Below are 16,115 nucleotides of genomic sequence, written 5' to 3'. Positions count from 1 at the left end.
AACTGTCCCCAGGAGGAAGCATCACATATCTCCCAGGTAAGCCAGAACAGAAGCCCGGGGCTCATAGCTTCACAATGCACAATACAACGGGATGTGTGCGATAAGAGGCGTTTACTTAATATGGCTCTAATCTACTAACATTAAAAAAAAAACAACAACAGTACAATATAGGTAAGATTAAAGCTAAACAATAGTGACCAGCTTATCGTGGAAGGGAATACGCAACACTGAAGAATTCGGCGGTGGCTGAATCACGATCACACTGTAATGGGAATACTTACACGCATGAACGCTTACTGTTCACTGATCGAACGGACCCGTACCGGACGGTGGCAGAGTTTAAACAACACGGTGCAAGCAAGTGCGAATACGAATGGGGAAGCGCGTGCATTTAGTGTTTTGACTTACTCACTACCACAATTACCACACAATTGATGGAAGAAATATGATGGGGGACACTGTAGCTAGTGCGCTTGCACGCTTACCATTCTCCACTGTTGTACATGTATAGCGTGTTATTTAGCTTAAAATTACACTTGTGGCACTGGTGGAACGATGAAGATTAGTATCGAGCTTAAACAGATATACACCACGAGCCAAGTGTTAGCGATTCCGAATTTGCAAGGTCCGATACCGGTGCTGGTGGTGTGTGGGTCGTACTGGTAAAAATGGAAGCAGTATTCCGCTCGCGCAACGTTTTACTATTTCTGCTACTATTTGCTTGTTGGTGTTTTAGTGGTTAACGTTTGACGTACGCGCGGCCCATTTGATGATCATGTCATGGTGGCGGTGTTTTTTTTTATCACTCGCTTTATAGCGCGGCTTTCCAGTTTTGCTTTCATTCCCTTTTGCTTTGCTTGCCAAACTGTCGACGGAAAAGTGGATATCAGCTGAAATCCCGGGATGCACGAAGGTAGGATAGCCTAGAATTACCAGCTGATATTTACCTTTCGGTCGAACCGATCGAATGTGGGATTGTGCGAGTGTCCTTATAGCGCGTGCGTTTAGGCGACTGGGAACCTTTTGTACGCCGTACACAGCCTGTGATTTGTGTATATGTTCGTGTGTATATTTATGTGTATGTATGCTTTGTATACGATTTAACCAGACCAGACAGCATAGTAGGGGCAATTTTTTGGTTCTGCAATGTGTAGCCGCACCGGCAACCGATGGAAATGATCCGATTTTTTGTTTTCAGTAGCACGAATGAAGAAACACAACTGTTTGGGTCTTGTTATACGCGCGCAGGAATTTTGATTACGCACCACAGGCAATATATCACCAGATAGCGCTAGATGTAACGTGGAATGTGGCGCGTTTGTTACAAGCAGTTGCACGTCTTCAGTAGTACAAGCCTTGCCAAAATGCTTAAGGACTACACAAGGTAGTTACGGGCTGTGGTAATTATTTGGATCGTTCGAAAATGTTTTATGTTAATAATGGATGCATTAAAAATGGACTGATTTTGTACGGCGATGCGGTTAAAAAAACTAGTAAAGATGATTAAATTGAACTAACAATTGACAGGTTTGCCCAAAAACAGTTTCGTCTTTCGCCTCCAAAGTGACATCGAGTGGATTATTGGTGATCTTCAGAACGTTTCGCCACTCCTTCGTTAGATTCGACTGCAATTTAAACTTCTGTTTAACGCTTTGAGCTTACGTCAAGATGGAAGAAGATATTATAGGCTGCCAGATCGCCGATATCCGGTGGACATGACGTGGTGGTTTTACAAGGTGAAACTGTTTCGCTCCGGTTGTTACCTGTTGCAGTTTGCTTCCATAGTGATTGCTAACACACTAACTGATAACGTTATCACATTTTGTATGTGCTCAATAGGATAGGCCACGGAAGACGAAACAATGCCGAGATTTATATCTAAATTGCAGAGCAATCGCTAAAATCCGTCCATTTTCTAATATGCATTATAATTTCTATATATATTTTTAAATAACACTATGACCTAAATGGCGTTAGGGGAGCAACTTTGCTTGGTTGGTTGCGCGGTTAGTGATGATTCTACCGGATAAAAGGTGGCTAAGGTTAGCAAGCATTTATATGGCAGCATGAGCGTAAACTATAGAGGTATTAGATGATGATTATTCAACAATTATTTGTTTGCTAACCAAAGGCAAGCCAAAACGCTCGCATAAGACAGGTACGAATTTCTTCGGAAAGAAATTATGAGACTCTGTGTATTTTTTTTGTACTCTGCTGTTCAACGTATACAACAAACAAACACTACATGCACCGCACATTATCGTACCGTTGTTATCGTACTGTGTAACATTTTATCGCCAATTCCATTACCCGATTATTGGATTAGAAGGTTAATTAATTGACAGGGCAGGGCGATAACGCGACCACACCACAACTACGCTAGAAAAGTAAAGCACTACCTAGCATACTTACATTCCGCTTTCAGGGAGGCAACCGTCACTTGCGAGATTTCCAGCTGGTCGGAAATGCGTGCCGCTGCCAGCAGACCCGTCTTGGCATCGGTCAACTGTTGCTGTACCTGCTTTAGCATGTCCTTTAGTCCATCTTCCCGGCTCCGCGACTGTTCCATCTCGTTGCGAATGCTGCCCGTGGCCAGCTCGATATCGCGCTCTCGATCTAAAAAGAAACGGTAAGCATGAGATAGATACTAGTGCCCAGTAGTCGCAACCACCCACCCACCAACACCACTTACTCATTTGGAACTGTTCCAGCGCGCACTGTAGGTTCGTGAGGGCTGCTTGATTTTTTTGATCCCGATCATCCGCGGCACTCAGCCGTGCACCTAGCTCGTCGCGCTGCTGCAGCAACAGTTGGTACTGTGCCTGCAGCGTTTCCGCCTGCTGGTTCGCCCGAATGCTGGCGGAGGTTAGCGCATTGGTGGACTGTTTTACATCGCGCTCGAGCGATGCCAACTGTTGGCGGGTATCGTCGTACCGTCGCTGCAATTCGACCGTTTCCTGCGTGTGTGCTTCCTCGATTTCGAGCAGATGCTGGCGCAACCGTTCGAGATCGCGCTGCAAACCATCACGCTGCTCCACCAGCTCTTGCTTCTGTTGCAGCGCCATCCGCTGATTGTTTTGCTCGGTCATCAGATTCGCCGTGAGGATGTCGGACTTTTCGCGCAGAAACTGTATCTGGTCCGTGAGCCGTTCGTAGTCCTGCAGCTTCTCGCGCAACGCTGGACAGTCGGGACAGGTTGGTGCGGCCCGCTCGGTTTCCGCTTGCAGCAGTTGGTTTAATCGCTGTATTTCCGCATGATATTGGACGCTTTCGTTGTGCTTCGTCGTAACCAGCTGTACGAGGTTTTCCTTTTGCTGGGTAAGGCTTTCCAGCGCCTCCCGTTGCTTTTCAACCTCCGCACGGTAACGCTCGTTTTCTGCGCTCAATTCCTCCCGCTGCTCGGAAACCGCCGAAGATTCCCGTGCTTGCTGTAGATCCGATTCCTTTGCCTCGAGCAGTGTTCGCATCTCGTCAAGCTTAGACTCCCAGTTGCGAATGTTTTCGGATGAGGTCTGTTGCAATTGCTGCAATTTACGCACCAGGTTCGCGTGATCTTCGTTGATCGTTGTCAGCTGTCCCTGTACGCTGGTTAGCTCGGTACGCAGTTGATCCGCTTCCTGTCCGCCGACTTGCCGCAGCTGTTCCAACTGCTGCACTACCTGGTCGCGTTCCTTGCGCGTCTCCGCCAGTGATTGGTCAAGGTCACGCAATCTAGCCTTACTATCACTTTCAAAACTCTCCAGCGAGGACACCTTCATCAGCAGTTCTTCCTTCTCTTCCAGCACTTCTTCCAGTTTGCGATGCGACTCACGATACTCTTCCTCCAGCGTTCGGTTCAGACGATGCGAATCATCGAGCTGCTTCTCAAGCACCACGATACTGTCTTCCGCATTCTCGTTGATCGTTTCCAGCTTATTGCACTTCACATTTTCCAGCTCCTCCAGCAACCGATCGTTGTTCTTCATCAAGCTGGCGCACTCCTTTTCGTACTGCATTAAGTCCGCCGTCAGGGTGTCCTTGTCGTGCTGGATGCGCGAATTTTCCGACTTGAGGAAATTAATTTCCTTCCCTGCATCGATCAGCTTCTTCTCTATGGCTGACAGTTTTGCCTCCACATCGCGGCACTGCTGGAATCGTTCGACCAGTTCGTCGGGGTTTGAAAGCTCTAGGTCGAAAAATTTGCGTATTATCTCAGCAGTGCGCACATCCGGCTCTGGCTTGGGTTCGTTGGCCATTCTGTCCTGCAGTGCCTGATTTTCGTGGCGCAATACAGCCATCTTCTCGTCATACTCCTTTTCCTTCGACTCAAGCTGTACCGAGTTGTCGATGATGACGCTGCGCAGCTCGTTCTGCAGCTCTCCTATTTCACGCTCCAGCTGACCGATGTGTTCGGACCGATCGAGCTCAACAGTGAGCTTCTGTAAATTGTCCCGCTCCGTTCGGACGTCCTCCAGCGTTTGTTTAAGCTCCTCCAGTTCCGCATGCACGATCACGCTCGTTGTCTTTTCTTCCTCCGTCGGTGCGCCTACCACAAACTCAGCTTCTTCGGTGTTTCGTAGACGAAGTTCTTCAAGTTCCGCACTCAAGGTACGGCACCGTTCGTCCAAGGTGGCCCATTCGCGCCGTTTCTCTTCAAGCTGTGTGTCGAGCGCTGCCACCGCCTCCACATTCTCGCACACGATTCGTTCCAGCTCGGCGGTTAGCTTTTCCGTTTCGGCTTTTAGCTTTTCATTATCCTGGCAGGATTGTGCGTGCGCTTGCTCTACCCGTTCGAAGCGCGCTTGAAGCTCCTGCTGGGACGTCTGTGATTCGGCCGTTTTCGACTTGAGGTCCGCTTCGAGCCGACCACACTGGGCTTGCAGATCGCGCTTGCTCGCGACCAAGTTCTCCAGCACCACCTCATGCTGCCGGTCGAGCTCCTCGATGTTTTCATTCAGCTCGCGATTTTCGCTGCTCACCTGGCCTAGCTTTTCGTTCAGCAGCGCATTCTCGAGCTGCTGCTTCTTCAGCTGCTGTGACTTTTCGTTCAGCTGGCGCTGAAGCCGTTCGATGATTTCACCCTCATTAGCTGGCGCTTCCAGTGGTATCGTCGTTAGCTCGGTCGGACCGGAGGAGGGAGACTCGTTGTCGTCTTTCTTCGAGGAGGACGACGTGGACGAGATGTTATTTTCCGGATCCCAGAACCAGCTGTCCTCGAGCGTGCTGGTGACGGTCGTTGTGCCCACATGATGCTGTTCCGGGCCGAGAGTCTGCAAGTAGATGGACGGAAAATGGGGACCATTAAACAGTTGTGCAATTAGCGGGGATGTACTTGTTTCGCCAACTACCAGAAGACCAGGTCGGTGATTCACATATCACGCGAGCAATCTAGAGCGTCCGTAGCGTAAACCGGGTTGGCATTTAAATTTAGAACTGATGTCAGGTTTACAGGTGTGCACGAGCGGTGTACAAATTTGCTAAAACATCCGATGATGACACACACACAGTGAGTGTGTGGCTTGTACATTCCAGCCATTTTTTGTAGAGCGATAAGCGCAAAGATACCCTCAGCGGACCACTCCTCCCCGGTTGATGACACTTGATGTACTCGGTGTGTTGCTCATCACAACCGGGGCACGCCTGCAACAACACAAAACGGACCCTTCCCTCCCGACCGACCGACCAACCATTGCTTATCAGCTTCCTATTGCCCAATGTGTGTCGGTTCCGGTTCGTGTGGTTTCCCCGTCGACCCTTGGCGTGGCTTTCTTTCCCACCGTACTACAGCACACGCTGATATTGTTGATGTGTGTCCCCATCGATCGATCTAGCGTGTTGCTTAACCCGTAGCGAAACCGCACCAAACCGTGTAACCCGTACTTAACGGACACAGCCTGGCGGAACACGGGCGACCATTGCACGTATGCGCGACCGCTGTATGGCGGGGAAGAGATGATGCGTGCAGAAAATTGCATGTTGCACCGCGCAATGATGACAATGATGCGCAACAAACAATTGTGCATCCTTCTCCCATTGCGGGGGGCGATCGGATGTTCAGATTTGCGATAAATGATAGCCCCGTAGGCGCTTTCGATATGCGAAATGAAATAAACGCACTCGTCAAACTGCGCGTGGAGGATACACCGGACCGGTGTGCTAGAGAAGCCTTGTAGTTTTGGCGTGTCTAATAATGGTCGCTCCTGTGTGTGTGTTTCGATAACATCACATTCTACCACAAAAATGGTCGCTCGGAGCATAAATCACTGTGGCACCACCTGTGCCTTCCGCGGTAAGGGGGAGGCAATAGGGCCGGCTGTAATGGGCCGGCGTAGGTACGACGATCATCAGTGGTTATAGCACAACAATAATGGACGCAGCACCCCCCGCTTTACCTTTCGCAACCACCTTTCGCCAGCCATCCATCAATATTGGGTACCCGGTACACGATCGCTACCGATCGTCTTCAGATTCGGTAAGGATAAGTAGACATTAAAATGCAACGCTTGTGTTGCAATGCATCCGCGGTGCGATGCAAGTATGTTGCACTTTGTCACCATAATAAAACAAAAATACACGCCAATCGTGAGGGCGTGTGGGGACGATCATCTAACACAAAAAAGAAGATGAAGAATTATTATGCAACACGTATGTGTGGCTGTGTGTGCGTCGCTCTCCCGTATTCCGCAATGCGCTGGAGGTCATGGGGGCACACGGATACACACGCTGTGGGGGTGTGCAGTTGATTATGCTATTCGAACGACTGCACCGATGATGATGATGGGAGAGTAAAGTAGTAGCAACAATCATTAAAGAAAAAAAAGAAAGAAAAGTAATAACATCCCATACAGACGAAACAATTCGTTCCGTTCCGCGGAAGACCTTGACGGGGGAACGTGACAACACACAGCCGAACGGTTTTTTTCAGTTTTCTCGCAAAGGCAACGGGCACCGACGATCGGTGGAAAGTGATGCCGCGTGGCCCCGCCAGTAGCACGGGTTGCTTCTCGAGTTGATGAGCGCACACCTGGCAGCTCGGCCGTTCAATGCTACAATGAAGTGGCCGATTTGCTCTCAGCACCCCCCCCCCCCCCTCTCCCCCCTATCCCATCCCCTTCGAAAGCCCAGGGGAACACGTGGTCAACACTAAATTTCGTGAAGCAGCCTTTAACTGAACGGGATTTTGGATAGCGTACGAGAAGGTTTTGTCTATTGTGTCACTTACTGTCGCGGCCACTTACGCGTGTCCTTCATTTGCATCAAACGCACTGCAAAGAAGGGCAAAGAAGTGCTCGCACTCGGTGGAACCAGGTGTCGCCGATCAACACCTGCGTAACTGTGCGCCATTAAAAGTTTAGCATTTTAGTACCGTTGTCCAACAGTTGCATGATAATTATCCCGGAAAAAAAAACACAGACAGCCATTCAGGCTTAAAAGATAATCGTTCCGAGTTGTTTCAAATATTGAAGTATTTACTGCAGGGGGGGGGAAATGAATCAACGTTTCAGGTAGTTCTAGTGGCGCGGAATGCAAATGACTAGAGATTCTTGGAAAAAGTTCAAGAAATTTAAGAAAAAAAAAACACAATCCCACCCACAAATACTAGGAACTCGTGGGAAGTTAGCGGGTAATCGTTGCATACTGATGCACTTGCAGTAAGGGGAATTAATTTCGAAGACAACTGATGGGGAATGCCCACCAATAGACAGTTGATGACTGTTTTATTGCTGGATTGATGGACAGTGTAGTACACCTGGCACTTCAGTCAGGTGGACTTCGAGGAGATCTAAGAGAGAAAAGTCTTCCAGAAACAAGCAACTTGATCGTGGAATACCTTGGTAGCTCACTGTTTGCCATTGCAATATGTCATACACTTTTATGCTGTCGTGCATCATACAGCTCATCATCATCATCATTAGCAGCTGATTGTAGCCGATCGTATCGATTATTTGCCAGCACGCCATCACTATACGTACGTACTGGTTTAACAAACAACTTCCTTTCTCTTTCGATGAATCGTGAGACCGGACCGTTCTGGTTCCCCGCGGGGGGAGGATTGGGTTCTTCCGATACGGCGCAGCACGTGCACGCCATCGTTTTCTCGATTCGCTGGCAGTTGCATTCGCATGCTGGTGCATACCGCTAGAACTCACGTTCTACAGCCAGCAGTTGACTTTATTTTTAGCGCTACGCCGCGTCTTTCTAACAGTCCCCGGCAGATCAACCTTGTACCGGTCATCAGTACGACCGCTGGTGAGTGAGTGTGTGTGTTTTGTGCATGGAAGCGGGTGGTAGTTTGCCACCAGTGTGAACGATTAGTGACACCTTTGAAGGGCAAACAATCGGACTGATTTAAATCTTGCTAGCCGCGGGACCATGCCGGTCCCCCAGAATGGTAAACGGCTAAATCGTTGTTAGAATGGAGTAGGAACCGTGCTATGGAGCGATCTTTTAATCAGCAAACCCCCCCTCTCACAAAGGTGGTAAGTGGTGACATCGTTGCATCGTGTGGGATGAATCATTTAAAGTCTAAATGATTTTTCCCCCTCTTTTTTCATCAATTCGGCATCTTGTTATGTGAAGAAAACTTTATTTTGCCATAAACATATTGGGTTTTCTTACTCTACATAGCATTGCATAATGCTAAACAATTGAAATTCGTTTGTATTGGCGAGAATTTATTAAAAATTTGCACCTGTCCTGTGTATCGGCACAAGGTTGCCGGTGTCCACAACCGTCATTTGCGTCACCGTTGATAGATTCTTGACCTTGCCAAAGCACCACACACACACACACACACACACACACACACACACACACACACACATCTGGCTCGCAAACGTTTCGCCACGGTTAGCGGATTATATAAGGTGGCCTGTCGTCCGGCCCCAACGGGACAGATTTGAACCGGGGTACGTTCGTTGCGTCACGTGCGTTGAAGTCTTTCGTTCTCACTGCACACAACCCAGTGCAGAACAATGTTGCTTGACGTTGAAGTGCAAACAAAAAATGCTGCCACCGACAAGATGTTTAGTATGTTCTCATCAATATTGCAGTTTTTACCTTCATTTCAACCATTAGACACAGGACGGTGAAGAACGCTTGTAGTAAAAAGGAAGGAAATAATATTACAACAACAACAAAAAACACACACACACAAGCAAAACCTTCGTTGGTTTAGTCACCTATCAATGTCAACAAAGCCACATTCGAGTGCAGAAGAGAAGCATATGCGCCTCGATGGTGTCCAATGTACGGGACACGTTTGGAAGACTCAAGGTTCGACGAGTGTGCTTACATATAGATTTTTTTTTTTCATTAGCCAATCAATCATAATAAAAATCATCATGAGGGCTGTTTTGTGTACGGTTCCAGCAGCTTACAGTATATGCTCATCATCAACTATAACCTACACACTACACTACAAATCCGCAAAAAATTGAACTGTAGATCGATCCGCGGACACACAAAATGTCAATCGTTATGCAACCGTGTGGAAATGGATGGGCAAATTTTATGGTTGTGGAAGCGGCCCTTTTTTTGTTTGTCACACACACACACGAGTGTAAAGATGCAAATGTGTGTCCGAGTAGAAACCAAACCCAGACAATGGAAGGAATGTGCAGAAATGTAGTCTTTTCTGCGAAATAAAACTTCAACGCTAAGCACTTTTCGCGTAACGTATACGCTGCACTCGTGCCCAGATCAAAGTTTCTTTTTGGCCAGTCTAAGCTTCATAGCTGCATATACCCAGCAAGAGGAACCATAGGTGGCACTCGTCTCGCCGAGGTCATCCGTTTACGATACGCGATGTCATGCCGTGGCGTAGCTCTAGCCGGACGTACGCGAACGCATAAATGTGCCTGCGACAAACGATGACAACGTGCGCAAGTGCACATTTTTCAACCACCACCCACCAGGATGATGATGACCCCCCTCGAACTCCCCCTCACCAGTAATCTGTGGTTAAAGTGCAGGGCAGTGCAAAACAAAACACAACACAACACAAAACTTTAAAAGTACAGTTGAAATGCAACAGTGAGCCATTATTTAATCGCTGCACTTTTTGTCCCTCGCTTCACCTCAACTTTTCGGGTCAGCGTGGGCAGCAGGGGGGAAAGAAGGGAGAAGCAGACGTCGATGTTTACGTTTAGACACGACACACCGATGCCGTATACGGACGGAATCCTACCCTATCCGGCACCAGCGCATATAGAAGGCGCGCATCGTGACGGCATGCGCTTTGTGCCGGTGTGTGCGGTGCATGGCGCCTCCTTCAAATCAAGCATTGCAAGGCCGGACACTAAAGCGTCCAGTACACGAATAAACTCTCCGGCACTCGGCGAGCTGATGCGTGGATGCGTGCTGCGAAACAAACGGTAATGGCGACGTGACACAGACGGACAGACGCACGATTTTCGTCATCCCTGCGTGTCCGCGCGGCGGGGCCGGTTGTTGCGCGAAAGACGTTATTTAATTTTATGCAATCGCCGCCAAGCGTGCAGTCACAGATTGCAGCAAGGCGCTATTTTCGCTGCTTATTGTCCGATGTCAATGTGATGCACATCGATGGGGCGGCGATGGTGCGATGCGATAGTGGAATTATGTTGAAGGATGGACAACATCAGTTTGCACACGATTGACGGTGGTAGCCGCGGCATTAATCCCTTACGGTTCTATCGATTGATGAGTGTTGGTGGTGCCAACAATTCTACGATATGTCATGTAGCGCGCCTTAGCGGAGGGAAATTTGTTTTTCCATTATGTACTGGAATGTAGCATATTTTCGTAACGGTCGGACAGATTCATTGGTTGAGCAATTTCAGTTGCAATGTAGGCATTTAAAAAAGCGACAAACTTCACAGATTTTTCATACGAGTACCCTGCCACCTAGAGGAGAACTCAGCACACTGTGTTGTGCGTTGTAGCTATGCCACTGTTCACCGTCAAAATTTGACAATTTTGTCACTGAATTTGTAACGGTCACTATCAAAAACGTAAGCGGCAGCAGATCCTAAACATAAAGTTCGAACATAATCCGGTGCTAAGGAATCAGATTAGGAAAATATCAATTTATTATTATTACTATTATAAAATAGACTGTAAATAAAAGCTCATGTAAGGTACTGGTAAATTGTGTACAAAATTGTAACATTTAAAGTCAAATTGGATCCAAGGTTTTTGGGAAGTTTTGTATACCGAATTTGGGAATTGACCTGAACAAAACGTAGTGAGATGTTAATTGATGATCACATGAGTTTTCACCTGAGAATGAGTTTACTCTTGTGACCGTAACTTCTTTAATTTTGGTATATAGATTTGATATTAATATACCAAATATCGTGCCAGTCCGGTAGTGTATTGATCGCAGGTCCTTCACACGGTAGGAGAGGTCTAAAATCGCATCCGGACTATAATACCCTGTAGCCAAGGACTCTGACTATATCCACCTGTGTGGTTAAAATTAGGTTAGAAAGGCAGAAATGGCAGGCATATTTAACCTAGTCGACGTTACGTCATGAAGTGATAATATACCAGATATTCCTGAGTAATTGATCTTCAAGAAAATTTTTAATCTGATAACCTGTCTTCCCTTTAGGTAAACAAAATTCAGGCAGAATAATGTGATAAAATTTACGTAGAGTAATGCCATCATTTTAATATTTTCATGAACTAGTTTATAAATAATAATGCAATAAAGTAATGTAGTTCCCTCTGGCCATTCTACCACAGTTGCTGTATGTGTTTGTACAGCCGATCGAAGGGAACTAGTATAGTCGGAGGGCACTATACCCTCTGCGTCACATCAAGGTGTTGGAGCCGTAAATTAGAATTCCAAATTTACCACCATCCAGGGTGTGCGATCGATCTGCGCGTACTGTGTGTGCACACTTGGGGGGAAGGTTGGCCCAGCACCACGATATGCGAAGTTTGGATTTCCGAACAGAGCAGCAGCTGCTACTACTCCGAATTCTACTGAATATGCTCAGCCTGCTTAACCCACATTTCGCTAGAGCGCTTCTTATTCGCGCCGTGCGTTACACCGGGAAGGCGTGAGTGCCGTAGATGCACCTCGGTTGAATGAATTGGCGGTGTTGAACGATGGGTTTCCCTGCTACCGACGCTGACACCCCCATTGCGTGCAGAGGCGCCTTCCCCTTCTGCGGAACAAAACGGTTGGACGGCAAAAGTGCAAATGTATGCTAAACCCGAAACCGAACCGATACGGGTTGGGTTGGTGTGTATATGCTGCCGTTTGCTGTTACCTGCAGCGAAAGGTAGCGATGCTCGCAAGAACTATGCACGTGTCTACCGCCGGTGGAGGGGTGCAAAGGTACAACTAAAGATCCTCGATTTGTGGCTGACTTACTGTGGCTGGGCCTTCCCATACCCGTGGGCCACAGAATCTGCTCGGATGTGGTGCCACTGCGGTATGGTTTTGTTTAGTACGTACATGTTAATTAGAATGCATCACGAGTTCGTCTAAAGGGTTATATAAATTTTCATAAACATACATACATTTGCCACCGGTGATCTAGCGCCAGCCGGTCACAGCCTCGACGTGGTTTGAACGTATTTTAAATAATTCATAACACTCAGGCAGTGTCGCTCGCGGGATGCGCGGTTGTGGGATGGTGGAAACGCAACTTCCTGCACTTCTCGCTTGTCCATCGGGAGGTGGGGTGCAGAGATCTGCTTCCAGTAAAAATAAGGCTGTTCACCTCCCAAAATCAATAGCTCAACGCTGTTCACGATGATCTATCTCGAGAAGTGGCGTTAACGTTAACGGATGACCCGAATAGAACCAAACCATGAACGCAGCTCGAACCATGTTAATGTGTAAATTAGCCGTTTCTCATCTGATGCATCTCCATATCGTGAAGATATGGCTACCCTTAGCCGAGTCGGGACCAGAAAAGCTTCAACACGCTCATGCTCTCTCAGAGATTCTTGAGAAATGTTGAGGGGAAAAACGATCGCATGATCGAAAATCCTTACGCTTTACGGTAAAAATTGGCCACCTTTTACAAGACGCCAAGACGGACTGGCTCGGAAGAAGGGATTTCTTGAGTTGCCCCTCCAAAGTACGACACATACACTTTACGAAATTACTGTCTGTATCATCAGTGCTGATAAGATAACTACTACGGCTGATAGCGAACGCATCGTTAGATCAATCGACATCATGCCAAGGAAATGGTAGACTTGAATTTAATTGCCTAAATTCAATTGCTGTAGCGATACACTTTAAAAACTCAAGCACTTATCTTTAGTGTAGGTAAGTGTATAAAAATGAAGAATAAAACTCAAAAATCCTGCTCAAGTTCGCCATTTCCTGGAGAGGAGGGAGGAGGACCATCATTTGTACCGCCAAATTTGTGCCAATGGTGTAAACATGCGGGTCCGCGCGTACAACGATTTTAAATGGTTTTCTATGCCATCAGCATACTTTAAGCAACAACAAAAAAATCCCCGACACTCGCCAGGGATAGCAGTACGTGTGAAAGAAGTGTAAAAAAAACACAACTTACAAGCGCGCTCACAACCACAAATACCACATGGGGCCCCCCCTTAGCTCGGACAAGAATCGTCGAGAAGCAGACAAACGGCAAGAGAGGTACCAATGGATTGCGCAAACAGGGGTAAAAAGACACCCAAAAAGTCCTCCCGGTGTTGTGGCCGTATGCGCGAGATGGCACGTTTCGTTACATCACGCTGACGACAGCGTAAAGATACGCGTACGTCGGTACGCACATTCGCAGCGCATCCCCCAGCCTGGAGACAAACAATCTCAGTTCTCACCGGACCGTGCGCTTATTATTTCCGCTATACAATCGTGTCCGAGCGGACATGAACGAAAGTACTGATCCACTGAAGGGGATATACTACTGGACATCCGTGCGATCGCAACGAACGAATCTTTGTATCGCATTGCAATGTGTGATGATATTCGCCAGGTGCCACATGGTTAAAATGCGCCATTTTCTATGCGCCGTCACCAAACCTCGTGGGACCACGCGCAAAGGAAGCACATGTGCTTGCGCAATACACACCAACCGAACGCTCTGCTGTTCGCCATCGGTTGTTGATTGATATCAATGTTTACTTACTTATACTTTAGGGTACTGTTGCGACCATTGCCATTGGCTGCGGTTTGGACGACACGCGAGAAATTGGACGCTCCGCAGGCGCGCCATTTTGAAGCCCGTTCTTCGTTAGACACTATTAGTCACTGTGTGAAGTACCGGATTGCCTTTTAATATTCTTGCAGCGAATTAGCAGACTTCGGAGGCCCTTTTTTGACCATCTTCGGGTATGTTTGCCACCAACGGCCCGGCCAGGGTGTCTCACATTAGTTATGTGAGTTCCTCAATGTTATTCCGGCTATATTCCTTCCAGGTACTGTTGAGCTAACAAGCGTACCCACCACCGCAAGGTTTCTTATCTTTACGGTATTTGTTCCGTTTTAGTGGCGGTGTCGTACCTTTCTACCGACCGCTTCAGCTTTCTGGCCGTGCTGTACATTTGATACTGGGCCCGCTTGTACCGATTGTTGAAGTATAAACTACCAAACGTTGGCCGTTGGTAGTGCACGAGTGTCACAGAGTCTTACAGACAATTCAAAGTACAAAAGTCGCTTAAGTTACCCCCGGGGTAGGGTTTAACGCGTTTCACATCACTTCACTTTGTGGGAAATAAACTTTAGTGTACGCAAAAAAATTGCTATGGAGATGTATCGACCAAGCCACGATATATCCGGACGGCAATGATCACCGCAAGAGGCGAGAGAAGATCACACACTGTTCGCATGCACGTTCGCGAACCTACTAGCAAGCTGGCTGCGGTGCTGTCTGGCTCGAAGTCGATGCTTAGTAATCGGAATTTTTCCCTCCATGTCGTCGACGCTGACGACCACCACACAAGCGACGATATCGCGCGCAGGGTTCATGCACACAAATGCTGACGGGGGCTATACGGTGGGGCGGCTAACCGAGCTCGCACCGCTCACGTACACGCACTCGAGAACCCAGAACGATCGTAATGTTTGAGAACACACGCTAATGACACAGCGAACCGATATCCCTATACTCGTTCGCTTTTGTACACACGGGCCAGACTGCACATTGAAATGGGCCGCATGGTGTTTGTGATAAACTGGCCAGAGACGCTCCACGAGCTAACGCAAGGAAAGGGTAACCGGTACACAAGTGCACGCCGTCACACGTCATTACTACTGCCCGTGACACTTATGCCACCCTCTCCGAGGGGGTGAGCTACAGTTTTAGATCAGCCAACACACTATATATCGGCCCATCGCGCTGATGGCACTGGAACCAAATCCGGGGAAGCACCCAAACACCGAGTCGGAAGTTGAGTAAACCAAGCGCAAACTAAAAACTAAACTTCCAAACCAGAACTAATACACACTGTGCTGGCAAAGTGCCAGTATGATCACATCCAACAGATAAGCTTTTTTTATTTTACTGGCACGTGGAGCACCCCCAAAAGTTCTATCGCTGCGGGTGCACGCTGCACCGGGCAATATGTAGATGCATCTAGCTGTACGGTTGGGAAATGACTCGGGTGCGCATCGTCGTTTAAGCCGCGTTATATATGCCGAATGCAGCATTACCCTCGCGGAAAGCTCAACCGTTTTTTTATGTATGCGCGCGTGTGTGTGTTTTATGAAGACGAAGAGAGGTAAAGCTAAAAGAGAGAGAGAGAGATAAAGAGAGAAGGGACTAGGGACCACCTTAGTCAAAGACGGACCCATGGAATGATGAGCGGATGAGACTGGGTTTTTTTTTCAATACAGTGACGACAACATTTGTACATGCGTTAACGGGGAAGCAACATCTACCGGTAACGCACGAAGAAAGACGATGTACAAACATAATGAGGCGCAAGCGAAGGATCAAAAGGCGCGACCGCGAGAAAAGATATCCTCACACACTATCCTGCGGGCACAACGTTGCACAATGGTGGAGTCTTTCGATCAGTTTCTTTTGCTTATGTCCCAGATATTGCAGCTTTGCAGCTTTACATTTTGGGCCTTTTTACAACTTCAAGTTAACGGAAGTCTTATTAAGCAATAATTTTTAGTTTTACAACATATTTACTTTAAAACTTGATAACGT

General features: G+C 47.6%; 1 protein-coding gene across 1 annotated transcript in view; it reads right to left on the bottom strand.

Moving 5' to 3' along the window:
- LOC128310423 (thyroid receptor-interacting protein 11) overlaps positions 1-16,115 on the bottom strand; it is a 34,713-nt gene that overhangs the window by 2,759 nt on the left and 15,839 nt on the right. The window contains exons 4-5 of the mRNA XM_053047065.1: positions 2,693-5,249; positions 2,413-2,616 (exon numbers count right to left, since the gene is read on the bottom strand). Of these exons, the coding sequence (XP_052903025.1) occupies positions 2,413-2,616; positions 2,693-5,249 (2,761 nt within the window). The remainder of the gene's footprint in view (positions 1-2,412; positions 2,617-2,692; positions 5,250-16,115) is intronic.

The sequence above is a fragment of the Anopheles moucheti genome, chromosome 2, assembly GCF_943734755.1.
Source record: "Anopheles moucheti chromosome 2, idAnoMoucSN_F20_07, whole genome shotgun sequence".
Classification (NCBI taxonomy): domain Eukaryota; kingdom Metazoa; phylum Arthropoda; class Insecta; order Diptera; family Culicidae; genus Anopheles; species Anopheles moucheti.
The sequence above is the reverse complement of the archived record's forward strand: the minus strand, read 5'-3'. Positions and strand labels throughout refer to the sequence as shown.